General features: G+C 42.7%; 1 protein-coding gene across 1 annotated transcript in view; it reads left to right on the top strand.

Annotated features, from left to right (window-relative positions):
• The window catches only part of CAPN8 (calpain 8), a 32,033-nt gene extending 29,596 nt beyond the window's left edge, over positions 1-2,437 (top strand). The window contains exons 19-21 of the mRNA XM_065058562.1: positions 382-498; positions 1,117-1,175; positions 2,076-2,437. Of these exons, the coding sequence (XP_064914634.1) occupies positions 382-498; positions 1,117-1,175; positions 2,076-2,099 (200 nt within the window). The 3' untranslated portion in view covers positions 2,100-2,437. The remainder of the gene's footprint in view (positions 1-381; positions 499-1,116; positions 1,176-2,075) is intronic.
• The last annotated feature ends 16,893 nt before the right edge of the window (positions 2,438-19,330 follow it).

Here is a 19,330-nt window from a genome sequence, read left to right as displayed (position 1 = left end):
AATAGCACTCATATGGGCCTGAATAGAGCCCAATGTGTTATGTGAGCGATTGGCTCAACTACAATCACTGCTATTCAGCTGCAGCACCAAGACTCACTAATTAGGGGTTTATCTGGGGAACATAGGACTGGTTATGCTGTGAAACAATGTGAAATATGCAGTCTGACAAAATGCTGTGGGAGAACTTTATGCCTCTCTTCACCCAGCACAATGGACTTTGGAAAGGACACACAGCAGAGGTAGAACAGACCTTCTTGGAGGAATAGTTCTCAATCCTTCATCCAGGTCTGCCTGCAGCTGCAGCAGTACATGGATAAGCCATGTCAAAGACAGCATATTAACCTGCTGTGTCAGTGGTTTGTGTGCTTCCCATGCCTTCAGGTTTCACGCTCAACGACCAGGTGCAGCAGAGCATTGTCCTCCGCTATGCCTGCAGCAAGCTGACCATTGATTTCGATGGCTTTGTGGCCTGTATGATCCGCCTGGAGACCCTGTTCAGTAAGTGCCTCTGTTCATCAGCCAAGATGACTTCCTGAAAACTTTGTGTTTTTGTTAAGTATTTGGTGTCTTTTAACTGTGAATGTAGCAAATTGCATGGAAATGTGAGGGTGCCAGCAAAATTCTGCCTCCTGGAGAAAGCAGCAGAGAAATAGCAAAAGCCTTTCTGACTGCATGACCATGGAGTGTGGGGGACATGTTTTCATAACCTACCATGCTCTACTGCTTTACAGTCATCTACACTGTATGGTCAGTGCTCTGGTCCCCAAGTTGTCCCATCTCCTATAAATGATATCAGTTATCATTTACAGTCCTTACTCAGACCTGATTTTCAGGTTTGTCCCTGGATCATACCAGATGCTACTGCATCAGATTTTATAGTTGTCCTGCTGCCAAATCTCAGTTTGCTGCTGTAGATCTGACTATTCTGCCCCATCAAGTGGCTTAGAAATGACTTGTAAAAGGGAAGAACAGCTGTAATATTCTCTTACAGAACCCATCCAGATTTCCAGCAGATCATGGCAAAAAGCCAGACTTCTACATTTTGTCAGACTAATTCTCTACATGTCAAACTCTGTGGTTTACATCCAATATTTTTCCATGTCTTCTACTTTTCAGAAGTGTTTAATCTCCTGAACAAAGACAAGAGTGGAGTAATCCAGCTCTCTCTGGCTGAGGTGAGGCTGGTCACACTGAAATAACAACTGGTTAATCTACAGCAATGGACTGCACTGAAATACATTTATTTAAAATCGTTATTATATGTGGTAAACTCAATAGTGATTCAAAGGGCAAGTTTGTTTATGTGAAAAGGCTCTTCAGCTTGGAAGGCTTGTCTGAATTAGTAGAATAAACGTTTACCTTATATAAGCAAAAATGTAAAGGTATGTTCAAAACTCCTAAGGTTGCTCAAGAAGATGCTTACATGGTGTGTTACACTGTCTGCTTTCAGAGAGCAGTGGTCAATTCACTAGAAAACACGCAGCAGGGAATTGTTCTTGTCTGGCAGAGAATGTACTGATCAACCTGCCAGAATTAGAAGAAACCTTTTAAGATGCCATGTTTTTTTTTTTTTACCCACATTGTTTTTAATGCAAATTTTTCCTGTTGAAGCTGTAATAAAGAAATCAGCTTGAGTCTTCCCTTTGCAGAATACAAATATATCTCAGGAAACAGCTGGAAGGGGCCCCAAGAGGTCCATCCAATTAGTCCTTTCAGCTGATGACTGGCTTAAAGAGAGGAGGATGGCTGGGAAGCCCAGTGACCCTCAGTCACAGTTAGTTAAATCTAGCTGAAATTGTACATTGTGTACTCCAACCCTAGGATTTTTCAAAGTCACGCAGGTTACCCTGGATAACTGGTCTTCCTTTGGAAGAGACCCCACTTGCAATATCTGAGGCAGGACCTGGCAATAAATTTCCCTGAAGTTCCAGAGCAGATGTAACCTACACATACAATAGATTAAAAGTCAGCTCCAACCTTTTCCAGCTTGTTCTCCCTGAGCTGTGGCAGAGTGCCCCAGTGGCATCCTGTGAACCTTCCAGATGGTTTGACTCCTTCTTCTTTTTCTCCCTCAGTGGCTGTGCTGCACTCTGGTTTGAACCATGGTCGAGGAATTCAGCAGAAACTCCTGAGCCTCTTCTGAACATGGAAACACTCACTTGGATTCTTCTTGTTATGGAAGGCTGAGAGAGCAACTTGGTTTTATTACTAGGAAGTTATTTTAAGCCCACTAAAAACGAAGTGATCCCTTGTCAGAATATAAAATCACTCTTGAAGCAAAAAAGATAAACAAGAAAATAAAACAAACAAACCCAAACTGCACCTCCTTTACTTTTCCTGCCCAGAGTATTTTTGTGCGTTGTGCTGACATGTCACAAATTTTGACTTGACATGACAAATTTTGACTTGACTTGACAAATTTTGACAGATGGTCCCAGGTGTCTTTGGTTTGACTTCTGACTGTGCATCAAAGTTCAGCAGTGTTCAAAATCCTGGAAGGGATCTCCATTGTCTGCAATGTCCAGCATATGTTTCACAGAGAGAAACGCATGCTCAGATCCTGGGCAAAATTTGTGTTGCTGCCTTAGCTCCCTTCCTTCCCAGCCAATTGCCCACTTTGGCTGTGCCAAACTTCCCCAGAAGCTGGGGGTGAGGAGCTCAGAGGCAGATGATGAGCTGCTGAGAGCACAGGGGCATCAGGCATGGACACAGCCCCAAGGATGAACTGGGAATTAGGCAGATATGATGGTACTCCTCCATGAGTCTTGGCTCAGTCTTCCAGGATGAGGAGCAAGGATGGAAGGCTGTAGGCAAGTTGCTGCAGTGATTTCAGCTGAAGTTTTTTTCCTGTGAATGTTTGTCTGTATGTGCACTTCGGTGCCCAAAGGTGGGATTTGGAGTTTTAAGAGGTAAGTGGTTGGAACCCAGAAACTCATGAAGACAAGTGTGAGGAGAAGAATATAAAATGCATGTGTAGGGGATCCAGGAGCTTGAGTGTGAGAGGGATGTGCTGATGTGGATTGTGATTTAAAGAAGAAACTGAAGCTAACAGTCACTGGCTAACAGTGTTATGCTTTCTTAAGATCTTGTGAAACCTTTGTCCTCTTAAAAAAATCTCCCTGCATTTAATTTCAAAATATTATATAGAGTAATATCACAGCAATACTAGCAAGATAATCTAGCAGTCTTTTTTGCAATTGGAAAACATTTCTGTAACTCGCAGTAATGATCTGACAAGGTAACAAGTCTTTGACACTTCTTCCTGGAAGCAGGAGTGCAGGCAGAGATCTGTGTCCCCAAGGCTCCATCCCCCTCTCTCTTCAGTGCTGTGTTTGAAAGGGGCCTTTCTCCACACCTGTTAGTTTCTAAGTTCTTTCTTTAAGCAGGAAGAAAGCTGTTGTTGAGTGCCTGTCTCTGAACACAGAATGCCTTGTAACAAACCCCAAGCCTCGCTTGACATCTCCCAGCACTTCTTCTTGGTGCTTGCTACAGAGGTCTGACTAAATGGGATGTATGATCTGTCTCAGTGCATGGCTCTGCTTTTCTAAAAGGGGTCCTCTCCCAGTAAAAGAGAAATAAATACTTCTTGGTTCAGGTTGCAGGATAGAAACAGCCAGTGAGGGAACCAATGGCTTTCCCCTGCTGTCCCTGTGCACGTATCACTGACATGCAGGCACCTGTCCTAGATTGCCACCAGTTTCTCATGGTAAATATTTGCCTGCTGACCAACAATAGACATCTACATACCTCCACCTGCCTCAAAGACAGACCCATCTGGGGCAAATGGAGGTCTCCAAAACCTTAAGAATTTTCCAGTGAATGCACTGCCTGTTCAGTTGGATGAACTTGTCCTTCCCTGTCCTATATCTTGAGTATGCAACACATCTCCTTACTAACCATGCAGCAGGGTGAGCTAACTGCTTGCAGCTTCAGATTTGCTTTCTGCTCACATACGCTGTTCATGAGTTCATTCCAATTATGATCAGTGAGAGGCCTCTCTCCACAGGGCTGGGAAAACTCAAATATACACAGAAATCCATTGCATGCTCCCAGTTCTTCTCCTTTTACATTAAGCAAAATGCCCCCATCACAGTAATTCTCATAGTTATCTCAATGGCTCTCACCCGCCTGTACAGGATGGGCAGAGTGCTGCTCTTCATCTTCCTTTATCTTTGGGAAGCAGGCAGCTCCAGAGGAGCCACCTCCTTTTTCATTTTTTCTTTGAGCGCAGCACTTGCCTATCAGGTCTCAGAGAACAACTGCTCCGAATAAGCCTTTTCATGGGATTGAATGCATTTCTCCTTTTTACTTGACACATCTGCAAAAAAGATTATTAACGTCCACTTTATTTTCCTTCCTTGTGCTCCATGCTGAACAAATGTTGGCACCCATCAGTTCTCTCAATTAGTCCTTTTGACTAAAATGCCTGCAGCAGGTCCTGTGGAAGCAGTGGGGCATGGTGGGCTGAGCCAGGGCTGGGGCATCTGGACTCTCGGCACTCTTACACCCTGCATATTTGCCATGTTTCATTTTTGGAACTGTGAAGTGCTGCAGCTCCCAGTAGATTTGAGTAGCTCAGTCACGGAGAACTATAATGCAGGCAAGTCACTAAGGTTCATGAATTTGTGATACGTTCCCTGTCACTATGAAAACTGTGCTCTTCAGAGCTTTCCCTTCTCTCTTCACTTTCCCACATAAATGTTTTCATTTGCACTACAGCCTCATGAACTGAAAACCTGAGCTCTCTACATTGCTCCTGTAAAATGTGATTCACATTAGACCACATTCGGAGTTCTGAACTCCTTGTGCACTAATCTTCTTGTGGTTGCCTGTAGAGGAACTTGCCATGGGTATAAATCCTACCACATCAACATCTGACACCAGCTTTGCACCAGAGTAAATGTCTGCACGAGGTGCAAGACAGTCACGGGGATCTGGGATTCTGCAAGAGCTAGGAGGATAAAAAGAACCAACTTCGTACATACAATTATCTGTCACCTGCTCATCCTCCCAAAATGTGAGATTTTCAGAGGCATCTTTCCTTTCTGTCACTGCAGGCTAATGATCAGATCCATGGCTTACGAGTCAGCACAGAAGGAGCAGTCCTTTTCAAACTCCTTTTCGTTCTTTACTTCAGACAATCCCGCTGAACCTGACTCAATGGTATGTTTTAGTTCTTAATTTCCATACAGTTCAGACAACCTGGCAGGCCTGGAAGAGCTGAGATACTGTGGGCACGTGTCTTCTTTCCATCTTATTCAAGGTGCATCCAAAATCCCAGCCTGCTGTTGTTGTCATCCCAGCCTAAGCTTATAGACAGCAGATTCAAATAAAGTCCATAAAAGCAAGTGAGATTCTGGGCGTGAAAGGAACCCAAATTCCAGAGCTTTTGAAGTTTCTCCACCACTAATGATGTCCCCAGTGATTGTTAATCTTAAAGTAGTGCCCTGCTACTGCCTGACAAGCTTGTTGCCATGGTGTCTGTCTCTCTCTGTATAACTGGCACGTACAGCACAAAATCCTCTCTTTTTTTTTAATAGAGCAAATTACTTCACTTGTTACTGTTGGCCACTCATTAACTCCTTCCTCTGTCTTTGAAATCTTTGATGCAGCTCTCACCTGAAGCACAGACCCCCATTAGCACAGCATCACCTGCCTGCATGGGCGGGAGGGCTTGGCTAGTGTGGTTCTTGGGGAGGGTTGTGTTGGAAGAGAAAGAGCAAGAAGCAGAAAATAATTGGTAGGAACAGATCCATGAGATGTACTAAAGAAGCACCTGAAAAATGCTGGGATAGCAGCCAGGAAGAAGCTGAACAAGCCAGCCTTTTGTCCATGCAGGAGCTGAACAACGTCAGGAGCTGGAGCAAATGGTTTCTTCTTTGACTCTTGCTGCTTTCAGGGAAGAAGGTGTGTGCACTCTCTTCATAATACGCAGGGCTCATTTAGAGAAAAAAAGCTCTTCTCCTATTTAGTAAACTCTATAAAACAGTGCTGGTTTTGTCTATTCATGTATTCCATTTATGTATTTCTTCTAACCCACTTCCTATTCACTAAAATCAAAAAGAAAAAAGCCCCACCAGGAAAACAAACAACATCAAACCAATAAAAACAAAACCAGTGATGCTTTCTTTAAGTTCAAGCTAGCTGGTCTGCTCCCTCACCAAACTAGGTTTGCCTAGGCTGGTTTAAATGGAGCAATCTGATCTAGCTCTTATACGGAAAATAACAGTGTCCCATGCTTTAAAGCATTTCAGATTTCCCTAAATTCCCACATCCTTTTTGATATTCTTTCTCTTATTCTCCTAACTGCACAGATGGTCACATTTTTATCTCTGCTGCATGCCTCTTGTCAGCTGATATGGTAAAATGTTTCAGTGTTCTTCTGCTGTATGTAAAAAAACACTGAAGCAGAATTTCCCTTGTACTCCTCAGTTGTCCACTCCCTGCTAGCTAAGATTCAAGCCGTACACAGATAACAGGGTCTATACTGGTGCTCCAGACCTGGTCCATCACCACCAGTTTTTGAGGTGGAGCAGCAGGAATAGCTGCAATCACTGCCAAGGGGAACATCATCCCGGTGCTCTGCTGAGGCCATGAACCACTTTGAAGGTACATGGGACACAGGGTCTGCAGGAAAACTGCTAGGCTATCTGTGTAGAAAACACCACAAATCATCGCATCACAAACACTTGAGTACTTTAAGCACATTTCAATGTAGGTGGGTGTTTTCTCTGTGTCTTTGCTCAACACTATAGCTCCATGGGGACACTACTGAACTTCCCACCATGAATGCTACTGGCCTGGCAGTGAAATCAGAGACTACGAAGTGGCTGAACTCCTTGCCATTGGGGGTCTGAATTGAGAAACAAAAGCAAACAAACTGATCTATTACTAGGTACCCATAGCTCTTGCTGCCTTTCACATGTTTGAAAGAAGTCAGGGTACTTCTTTGTCTGCTGAAGCTTTTTAAGGAAAAAGAGAGTAGACCAGGACAGTGTGGCATTGCTTCAATTATAAAATCATCAGTGCTCTCTTTAATAATGAATTAAATCCTTTTGCCACAGTTTAGCTACAGACAGCACAGGATCTGGGATTTCCAGAGAATTTTCATTTCTGTGTCTTATTTTCTCTGCACACCTTAACTGCCTAACTAGCCAGCACTCCTAAGCCAGTTCTTGGGCACATCTCTCTATACTTGAACTTCAATGTCATCCACGTAGGCTTGGCCGGAATAGCAAATATTGCATTTTATTTAAAGATATTTATTTGGTAGTTGATATCAGTAGGATATCTGGCATGGTCACTAAGCTAGCTAGCTTAAAAATGTATGCATTTGTAAAACTGTGTGTGTTTTCCCAAGCTGTAATCACGCTCTTAGACTGCTGTGTAAATTTACCCAGCACACATGCCAAAGTAGGTATGATCTCTTGGGAGTTTAAAGGGGCTTTATGACCAACACCATTTATGTCAAATTGTGTTTTGCTACATTTTAAAAGCTCATCATATTTGCTCATTAAATTGCAGGGAGCTGAAGCTCAGGAAACATGGTGCTCATCAAACAGAGCGTTGATTAGTGGCGGTGACCGGCATTTCGGCAGGCAGCGGGGCATCCCGCGGGGTCTCTGTGCTCCTGGGGCAGCAGCATCCTTGAGGGCTGTACAAGGATGTGGGCTTTGTTACACGAAGGATGCTCCCCTCTGCCTTGGGTGGCATCTTCTGCTGGGGAAGCCTCGCCTGTGAGATGGTAACCATGAATAAAGAAAACTAGGAGAATATTTGCAGTTTCAGAAAGAATCAGCCTGGAATTAATTAAACAGAAGAAAGTAGATTTAAAAAAAAAAAAAAAAAAGAAAGAGAGAAAATGATAAAGTACCAACCTGACCTCTAATTTGTAAAGCACCTTTAGTCAAAATCCTGAGAGAAGGAGCTATCTGAAGCGGCAGTTGTGAACTTAATAATAATGAAGTCAATTCCAGGAGAGAGTGCCAGCCATCTACATGCTAATTTAATTTGAACTTGTCTCAGTTTTGGGTTGGGATTTTTGTGTGTGCTTTTATACATGCTGATAACGTTTGAATTTCAGACATGCTGGTCTGGTGCATGAAAGCTTGAATGAGAAATTATATAACCAAATTTTAGTGTCCAAGCTAACTAGAGCACAAACAATGAGGAAGCTTTATGAAGAGAGAAAGTAAAATGAATTCCACAGTTCATGCCTTGCATTGTATGGTGATACCAGTAACATGAGCAACAAGAAAAAATAATGACTTAAAAATGAAGTGGGTCATGCCAGGGATTTCCTGTGTGTTCTAACAAGTGAGTAGAAAGGTGAAGTGCAGCCTTCTGAATAAGGAGCCTGAGATTCAGTTCTCTTCACTAGTGACTTCCAGTGTATCATTGGGGTACTCACTTAAACTGGCCCCTACCTCCAACCAACCCCAACTCCAAAGCTGCACCGCTCAGGTTTGCCTGTGTTCAGCTGCTGCCTGCCTGTGGAGATACCTCCACTCAGAAGTGCTGCAGATCTTGTACTGAAGCTGCTGAGGTCCCTGAAAGTTATGTTTCTCTAAAGGTGCAGAAATATTTAAGTTTTGACGGTTTTCAGGTTTTGGCATCTGTCTCAGACTCAAAGCTAACCATGTTCCAAGTACTAGATATTTCTCTAGGAAAGAGTTCCTTGAGACACGCAGTCCAGGAGACGTTTCTGAGGATGCCTAAAGCATCTCAGGAGGATCCAGTTCTTCTTGAAACACAGTGATAACACTGCTTTCATCTGAAATATGTCTGTGGAGGAGTTGTTTCCCTGCACCTTTTACTCTCCTCCCATAGATGGTGGTGTAGTGGTTTAAGCACTTAACTAGAATGGATGTGAGCAGCTCTCCTTCAAGCCCCTTTCTCTTTAGATGATGAAAGTCAGCCTCTGCATCCCCAGGAGGGGCCCTAGCCGAGGTGGTGGCATTGGAGTGGAGGTGTCTCTCCATTCTTCCTCTGGAAGTTATACCACTCTACAAAATAAATTCTAATGTTTACATGCCAGGAATACAGAAAGTCGGGGTGAGACAGAGCACTCTGATCTCCTCCATGGAGCAGTGTGGCTTGAGGTCTGAGCCCCAAAAGAAATACTGCTCATGGGTGGGAGCTCAACACAGATGAGTCATTGGCAAAGGTCCATGACTTCTGCATCTCAGGGGGTCCCAGTGATCCTGGCACTGACAGACTTAATTTTGCCTGTCCTCATAAGAATCCTTGAGCCATCTCTGGCCATAGGACTGCCAATAATATTCTAGTTTGAAGGTTATCTTTCTTCAGTACCTCATGCCCTATCACCATTCTGTGATGCAATGGAGCTTTGTAATGGTAATGGTGATGTTCTATTGTCAATAGGGATATAAGTCCTTTTTTTTTTTTTTTTTTTTTTTAAGACAAGGTGCATTTTCGGAACAGCATATATATGAGCACGTCTTGAAAAATCAAGGTATTTGTCAAACCAAGATGTAGCTTCTCTGAACTCCTACACATAGTGGACACATAGTAGAGATTAAATTTCCTCAAACACCAGGAATATGATTTTCTTTTGTTTCAGTTTTTTTTTAATACTCTAAATGAACACTTATGGTTTTGGATTCCTGGGGGGGGGGGGAAAATAGAGTAAAATACTCTTGGCCACATCTCCTTTATTTCATTTAAAAGTAGCTGGCAACAGAGTGATAATAAGCTTGAGCATACTTGGTGAGGAAATGTTTCCATCCCTAAATTCAAGATCATTGCGTGGATGGATGGAGACAGCTAAATCAGAGCTTAGCTAGAAGATTAATGAACCTGGCTAGAACACAGAGGTTCAACTGCATTGAGCAACAAGTGAACAGCATATTTTGCTATTGGTTTTGGTAGGCTGAAGTATTCTGACATATGTAGTAAATTATGCCTCATGCCACTGGAGTGGTCAAGAGAGAAGTCTGGGAATACAACTCATTGAGTGGCACTGTAAAAACAATTCTACCACCACCAGATCTTAAAAGAGCTAGACAAGACTGTGCTGCAACATGTCTTCAACCTACTCTCCCTAAACTTTTAGTTCTAATTAATTTTCTTAATTGCATAGCAGTGCGCTTCCTAATTACACTGGGGAACCACTCTTGGATTGTTACAGGGTCTTTATCTACTGCTCACATTATTCTGGCTGTTGCTCTGTCAGCATACTTCCTGGCCTAATTTTGCACTAGCCCGTATGTCTACAAGCACAGACTGCTTGGGGAATGCTTGACAGATCCTTCAGCTGATGCAGCTACGTCTCCAAGGACCAGATGGATACCCTTATTCACACAGAGTTACTACTTGAGTAGTGCCATTGAAATCAGTGGGACTACTGTGGAGACACTTACTTCTTGATGTAAGGGTTTTGTTCAGAGCTCCTAAAACCAACAGCCAGAGGCAACCATTTGCAGTGCACATCCACAGTTTTATTGGTCCTACAATACCCAGGAGCTAGACTACATGTTCTTGAGTGCCATCTAATTTGGGGAGTAACTAATTATTTATCAACAGGTGGCATACTCCAGAAACAGGGAGCACAATCAGCCCCCAGATTAGCCATTTTCACATGATGCTGGCAGAAACGAGGAACCCATACCCTTGGCTGCCTTTATTTATCCCACCATTGTAACTGACATACAGAATGGTATGGGCAGGTATGTAATAAAACCATACCAGAGTAATTACGATCAAGCAGTAAAAAGATAGGCAAACCAAAATCCCAGTGTGAGGAGTCTGGTTTTGAAGGAACACACATCCCAGTACTGTCAAATACATCTGCCAGGCAGCAGTGCGCTTTTTGTTTCACTCAGCTACACACAGGACTGAGGTTAAATACCTGAAGTGTATTCCACATTTTTCAATGGCACAGATGTGCTTTAACACAGCGTTAGTTTCTCTCGGTTTCCACTACCACTGGGAAGTAGCTGGGGTCTGGATCTTTTTTGCCCTATCCTCATCTTTTGCTGAAACCAACCAAAAATTTCATAATAATGTTTGCTAGATTTTGTATCTCCTTTCCTCCTTTGTTTTCAAAAATTTGTAAAACCAGACTCCTTAGACAACAGTTTTACCAGGACCTCTCCCCACAAAAATCTGCTTAATGTCAGGAGAAGAACATGTTAAATACAATATTGAAGTAATACATTTAAAACCAATCAAAGGAAATATATTTTTTAAAATGCTGATTAAAATGCAGAGCTTATCGTCACTGGATGGTATTGATATCCCTTCATTATCCCTTAAAATATCCCTTCATCTGTGTGGCTATTCCAAAACACTTGATCTTGGACACTTTGAGACACGATTGTCAACTGGATGAAACACAGATCACTTCCAGGATACCAGTGTTTGCTTCACATTTTATCAAACAGACTTGTGCTCATTTGCTGTGCAGTTACCACTGGCTCTTTGTACTTCACTCTCTGTGCTGCCAGGAGCCCAATGTCAGCTTCTGCTCTGCTGAGCAGAGAGGAGTTGATGTGTCGCAGAGCAGAAAGAACTTGTGCCCTTCGGAGGATGATTTCACTTTTCCTCCTCCTTCCTTTGCTGCTTTTACAGCATCCTAAGTAAATGCAACTGAGTGGTAAGTTATATGTTTAATCTTTATTTATAGACTTATAAGGCAATGGTGACTGTGAAAAGTATTTGCAAAGCACAGTTCTGGCCAGTTATTGAATTGGCTGAAATATGTTTGACCAATAACAATTACTCTAAAGCAAAGGGCAACCTATAAAATTGTAATTGTCTTTTTCTATAAAAATAACTTACAATGTGTGGGCTTGAGGTCACTAAGGCATGTATTGAAAATATTTCACATAACTCTGCTCTCTGCCAATTGTGAAAAACCTCTCTGGGTCCCTACAGCTCCCCCAAGAAGTGCAGCGTAGGGACAACCCATACCTGACGATAATGCTGACTGTAGTCCACAGATTACCTGAAAATATCCTTTCATAATTCCTGTTTTCTAACAGCTCTAGAAAATTACTTGCAGGATTGAATAAAAACCCACTAGAATTTTAAATAGCTGTGCTGATAGAGATCAGTCCCCAAAGGAGAAGTGCCTGGGTACCCAAAGGGACAAATATTTCTGTCTGCGAACATGCTTCTTAGTGATGATGGTATACAAACTGTAATGCCTCCTTTTCGTCTAGCCCTTTTAACGCAATCACAGCAACACAAGGCTTCAGCCTGAAAGTCTCCCTGTCATCCATTGCAGCGACTAAGATCTGTGAGACAGATCTGCTTTCAAATTGGATAAGACATGTACCAGGTGCCGCATTCGTGAGCACTGCACAAACAATGAAATCCAAAAATTGCCTTTCAGCACAGCCTGATTAGAACCAGTATAAAACAGAGGCAAGGGCTGTCTGAGACTCAGGATCCATCTCACCGCTTGCCCTCTGCAATGCACCTCAGACTGTGCTGCCTGTGACTTTCCTACCATCGTGCTTCCTAAGGTTGTGAATGGAGGATGACAGAGGATTCTCAGGGAGGTGCTGTTAGACTGGGACTTGGGAGACTTGGGTTGGACTCTCAGTTGTGTCACAAATGACATCATGTTGGGATCTCTGTGTGTGACAGTCTGCCATACTGGAAAGGCAACACCAGGCCAACCCTGCAAGTCCTCTTTTAAACACAAAAAGTTCCTCCACATGCAGAGTGGCAGAGCCCTGTATCTTCTGTCACCCACGACATCCATACAAAATTACATGCTCAGTTTCCAAACAAAAGAGTTCTTAGCTTTCTCAGTGACACCCGTCAACCTGAGCAGGTGTCCCAGACCATCATGATGAATACAGGTTCCACCAAACACAATAGGCCCTGGTATATTTCTTCAGCCTAGACCCTGAGTGGCATCTTTGCATCAAGTGAATTTGCAACATATAAATGTTTGGGAACTCATTACATGATTCCCCTGGTGATATTAGAAAGGAAATAAAATCTGGACCACACTTTTCAGGGTTTATAGGAACAAGAGGAATAAAAGGCAATAAAAAATGAGTTATTACCGAAGTCACAAGTTTGACTCTAATACAAGCAGAGGTTAGATCAGCTAATAAAACAGTTCATTCTTTCCAGTTCAGATTAGGAGGGTGTTTTAATCCTCAAAACATCCTTGTTGGATATACTCACATATGCCAGTGCCCGTGGCTAGCTCTAAAAATAATAAGCATGATTCATTTCAGTTTTGGACATGAGTTGAACTATGAGGATCATGACTCACTACATGGGGAAGGGTCAAGGGATTATCAGCAGTTCATACTCAGATGAAAGAGTTAGTATCACTTGTTTTCAAAAGCAATTTCACGGCTGGAAATGTTTAACTGCAGAGATACTGTGAGTATTGTGCATGGTAGGACTACTGAAATGATAACGTGCCAGCTCCTTTTGGCAGAGCTTTTCTGTAAGTTTTCTTTCCAGCTCAGTTGCTCACAAGCAGAGGAAAACTTCATCTCCTCTCAGACTCTGCCATACAGTGCTGCTAGGTGCTCTCAGCTGGCTGGTGCCTGGTGGCACTGGGGAGATACGGGCTGTCTTGGAGTTCAGAAGAAGCTGTATTAGAGGAGAATCAAGGTGAAAGACCCTTACAGGCATGTCCACCCCATTTTTAAAGGTCTCAGCTGAGAAACCTATTTAAGAAATTTGGCCAGAATGAGCCAAAGATGTATGAGTGATGGGGAGGTGTTGTAAGTATCTTCTCTCCCAGAGAGACTTCTGAGAGACAGTCTGATCTATCCTTGCTGAAATGGTCTTGTTTTCACTGTTGAAACACCAATTATCTCTATTTTTTTTTACACGTGGAGTTTATTATGTCCATTTCTATCCTGAATGCAGTATTTTCAGTCTCTAAAGAGATATGGACAGATTGCAAAAGCTACTAGGTATTGATTTTGTTGACATTGAACTTTAAATTTGAGTGAATTTCTGAGAACATGTAAAAAAAGTTGTGAATTTATTTTAAAAAATAACGCCATTAAAACATAGTAAAATTGGTAGGTACCATTTCAAATAAAAACATAAACCTTATGATAATTGAATTTGCGTATAGAGATGCGTATCTTTTTCTCTTTAGGAAAAAAAAAATTAAAATGACGGGGGAATCATTTGGAATAAAGCATTGCCTCTCATTTTCCATTTCGTCTCATTTTCCATTTCCTCTCATTTACTTCCAGCTAGAAAGGAGTGCTCCTAACTTTGTGTTCATTACAGTTGTGCTGCCAGTGATTCCCACGCATGCCCGCCTGCTGGAGCGGCCTTACAGAGACACCTCAGTGCAGAGGAAGTAAGGACTGAGCCTGCATGTTCAGAGATTTGGGGTAAGGGAGTACCAAGGAGTATCATTAGACTAACTCTTAGGATTCTAGTGTTGTTTTTTATAAGCAGCTGAATGTCAATCTGAAAAATGTTTACATTTAGAAGAATAAACAGAATCTTTTTTATTGCTGATTTGAATCCCGCTCTGTGCCTTTGCTGTGCCCCAAGGCTGACATTTCATGTCCTTATTATATTCATTTCTTAGTCTGTTTTTATTTGGGGTTGGTTTGGGGTTGTTTTTGCTTATTTGATAAACATTTTGTGTATGTGACCTGAACACTGCAAGATAAAGTTCAGCTGGGTAATTTTAATGAAATCTGTGAGAATGAGGAGGTGTTTGAAGAAAGTGCTTGTATCTCACACCATGTTGCAACAGCTGAAACTAAAAAATTCCGATTAATTTTGTTCACAACCGATAGTGACTGTACTGACCCTTGATTGTCAGTAGCTTTTTAATACATGCCAGAGGTCAAACAAGTCAAAGACCAAGGAAGTATGGCCAGGGGGTATGATGGGGAGAAAACATGGAGGGGGTGTTAATGTGTTAAATGTGACATGTACATGCCTTCTATTTAACTACAGTTGGTTCCTACTTCATACCCTCAGGCAGCCTGAAGCTAATAACCTTGTCATCTGGAGAGATAACACTGATCATCATAGTTTCACTAAATGAGTAATTTTAAATTAATTATATTGCATCCTAATAAGACCAGCTCTAGTTGACTCCTCTCTTATCTTGGATTACTATGTCAGGACTGAATATATTAATTTCACAAATAAAGCTCTGTGTGCTTGCACACCAGCTGATGCCGAGTGTCTCTCTGTGTCACCTACTATCTGCAACTCTCTGACCTCCTGAAATCCTGATGAACAAGACCTACTGGACAGGTAAAGCCAGAGCATTTTTCCCTTCTTATTTTGTACTGCAAGATGCCATCCTGCAGCTGTGCACGCCTCCCATTGAGTTTGTTCTTATAGTCACCTCAGCCATGCCAGTTTATCTCAAGGCATAATCCAAATGCATGCCTGGAGCCTGCAGCTCAGCTCTCCTACATGTAACTGTGCTCCAAGGCAGCTCCCTCAACTACTTAGATAAGCCCAGCGTCTGCCTGTTGAAAAAGAAGCCCCTTTATTTTGATATCCCAATGACATGAATGGCACTGACAAGCTGCTTTGAGGAGGGTTGGAGTAATGGGCAGGTAGCAGAGTGGGCAAAAGGAGATGTTGAAAAGCTCTCAGCCTGCCTCTGTAACAGCGACTTAAGAAACATTTATTCAAAATGCTCTTTTTGTCAGAAAGTGCCTCTGTGTTGAAACAAATCACATCTACTGCATTTTCAGTCTCAGAGTGGAGATGAAGCAGGATGGGAATATCAATGAATCGATTCATTGTTTTTTTTTGCCTCAAAATTTTGATTTACCGAAAAAATGTTTGAAATCAAAATGTTGACATGATTGTAATACCATCTTCAAGCAAAAAAAAAACCCTCGTGGTTTTGGCTTTTAAACCTCAATTTAGAATAAAGGAAGAATGGGGATGTTAAAAGTAATGGCAATTCTCTCGGGGCAGCAAAAGCTTCCCCACTGATTATGGCCTGGCACACTACAAACTCGACACAAATTTCAAGTTTGGAAGTAGTTTCAGTAGTCTAGTTGAATATACACCTTAGAGATCCTCCTAATTCTTCTGAGCCAAAGGCATGTGACTTCCTCCAGTCTTGTTCATCTCCTTGTTCATCTCCACTCTGTTATATTCAATATATTACCAGTATATCAGTATATTACCAGTACTATTCCATACATTAATCAATGACTTGGATGTGGGAATAGAGTGCGCAGTCAGCAAGTTTGCTGATGACACCAAGCTGGGAGGAGTGGCTGACACGCCAGAAGGCTGTGCTGCCATCCAGAGACCTGGACAGGCTGGAGAGTTGGGCAGGGAAAAGTTTAATGAAATATAACAAGGGCAAGTGTAGAGTCTTTCATCTGGGCAGAAACAACTCCAGGTTCTGAGATAAGTTGGGGAACGACCTATTAGAGAGCAGTGTAGAGGAAAGGGACCTGGGCGGGGGTCCTGGTGGACAGCAGGATGACCATGAGCCAGCACTGTGCCCTTGTGGCCAGGAAGACCAGTGGCATTCTGGGGTGTATTAGAAGGGAGGTGGTTAGTACGTCGAGAGAGGTTCTCCTTCTCCTCTACTCTGCCCTGGCGAGACCGCATCTGGAATATTGTGTCCAGTTCTGGGCCCCTCAGTTCAAGAAGGACAGGGAACTGCTGGAGAGAGTCCAGCGCGGAGCCACCTAGATGATGAAGGGAGTGGAGCATCTCCCTTATGAGGAAAGGCTGAGGGAGCTGGGTCTCTTTAGCTTGGAGGAAACTGAGGGGTGACCTCATTAATGTTTATAAATATGTAAAGGGTGAGTGTCATGAGGATGGAGCCAGGCTCTTCTCGGTGACAACCAATGATAAGACAAGAGGCAATGGGTATACACTGGAACACAGGAGGTTCCATGTAAAACTGAGAAGAAACTTCTTCACGATGAGGGTGCCAGAGCACTGGAACAGGCTGCCCAGGGAGGTTGTGGAGTCTCCTTCTCTGGAGACATTCAAAACCTGCCTGGACACCTCCCTGTGTAACCTCATCTGGGTGTTCCTGCGCTGGCAGGGGGATTGGACTAGATGATCTTTTGAGGTCACTTCCAATCCCTGATGTTCTGTGATTCTGTTTACTAGGATGAAGCATGACAATCTACGTGCCCAGGGTGAGAGAAAGGAAGAGAGAACAGAGATGCCAGGTGTTACTGCATTCCCAGTACATTTGTGCAATTTTCTTTTTCGTGTCATAATGCACTGGTGAGTGATAACAAATGGTAGCTCCTAAATAGCAGGAGTTGCTAAGGGGGAGAATAGCAATGAAATCAAGTCCTGCTTTTGTTGAAAACATCGGCCAAAACTTCAAAGAAAATGTGCTCAGGGACTTGCATGGCAAATCAGGATGCCACCTGTGAAGGAGTAGTTTAGGAAGACCTGGGTAGAGTGATACCTAGAGGGGGAATCTGCGATTACTAAGTGTGCTGCAAGTTTCACTCTACGTTTTTAGTTCATCTGTGTTTGGGAAGATGAAAGGCAGGCAAATGTGAAGCTGGGTTCTTGAGAAGGAAAAAGCCAAACCCATGAAGTCAAGCACAAGAAATAAAAAGCTCGGCAAAGAATCCACTGCCACTATGTAGGAGCTGAGGAACGTGGGTAACAGCATGTCATACTCCAACAAGTGGCCTAACCAGGCTGCCACTGCTCAGCCTCCCACACAGGACAAGCATTTGCCTTCTCTGGGGGAGTTATAGGTTGCCACTCACCAACAGACACAATATACAGGATTTTCTCCCCCAGCATGTTCTCTAAGGCAGTGTGTCCTGCATGCAGTCAAGAAGAAAAGGCAATCCCTAAATGTTCTGTGAGGTGCTAAACTATGCTATCATGAAAAAAAAGACCAGTCTTAAGCTAGTGTTGAAACTATACCTGTAAGTACAAATAGAGGAAAGTAGATGCTGTCACAAACCATGTATGAGACTAAATTACAGCAGTCCTTCAGGTCATTCTTTGGGCCCATGCTAAGACAGATTTTCTCTGGTCTTCAGAACATTAATCATGCTTGCTGATGGGCTATAAGGGAAACACAAGTTTAACTAATGTTGCCCCCTTTTGCAGGTGTTTTTCTTTGAAGAGAGAGGGTGTCAAAGCTCAAGAGGCACAGTAGTTAAGGAGATCCACAGGAATCACACCCAAGTTCCTCAAGATTTGTAACCTCCCAGCAGTCATATTTTCACCCTAGGAAAATGAAGCATTGCTCAATTAGCAATATTTTATCACTTGTAGTATACGAGATCTCCTCTCTTAACAGCTGTTTACTTTATAGTTTTCCCAGTAACATTTGCCTCTATTTAAGATAACTGAGCCTAATGATTTAATTGGCAACTGCTATTAGATGTTGTCAAAAAGTTTGATATGAATTCAAGGTTGATAGTAGCAGGAGTGAATGACAGATCCGAGTCTCCAGTCAAAGGAAACAGGTTTCAGGAATTTGGTTGTGATTAATGTGAACCAGGCTGTGTAACAGTTGATGAGAGCAAAGACTGCTTACAGGAGGAAAAATGGTTATTTACCACCAGAATTAAATTGCTGACTTTATTTCCTAGACCAAGTATGAAAACTCTGTATCTAACTTGGACATAACAGAGAGATACATGTTGTGCATGACAACGGAGTTCGGGTTTCTTTTTGGTAAGACTGACCTTCTCCAGGCAAGGTCACTTGACATTTACTCCACCTCTGTGTATTGCCTTAGTTACGAAGACATCCAGAGAGGCACTGCACAGGTGGCTAAGCCTACACTGTAATAAAGACTACTTTTACTTCAAGCCTGGGGAAAGATTTTCAAGATAACATGCTTTTACCCAAGCCCCTGAAGTTACACAAATCAACAAACTCTCACCACATATCACATTGATTTTTGAGTTCATGGGAGGCCTGAACAGTCCAAACTGGTAACTGAAAAGGTGCTAGGAGCTACTCTGACTTGTGTTCTAGCTCATGTAATCCCACAGGCTCTCTGCATCAGGAAAAGAACTGAAACAGATGTTGTGAATCTCTGACTTCTCTCTACCTGCTAACATATGTTTGGGATATTTGCCAAATGGCTCTTTTACAGAATGTGCTGAGGAGCTACAGGGTCCAGGCTGAAGATTTGTGTCCTGTGCAGCAAGACTGGACAAGAACCATACATTTACCAAGGGACCTATTTAAAATGTATGTTTTTTATCAGCTGCTCCACACAGTACAGTGGTCTTGTCTGTAGCATTACCGAAGGCCTTTCTCATTCTTCTTCTCCCTGGGCCGCCTAGTTTTCATGAGCTTTTATCTTTTTTCATCTGGGATTTTTGCCATATCATCCGTGGCTTAGAGAGATCTACCCAAGAAAACA

This window comes from Columba livia, chromosome 3 (genome assembly GCF_036013475.1).
Source record: "Columba livia isolate bColLiv1 breed racing homer chromosome 3, bColLiv1.pat.W.v2, whole genome shotgun sequence".
NCBI lineage: Eukaryota > Metazoa > Chordata > Aves > Columbiformes > Columbidae > Columba > Columba livia.
The sequence above is the reverse complement of the archived record's forward strand: the minus strand, read 5'-3'. Positions and strand labels throughout refer to the sequence as shown.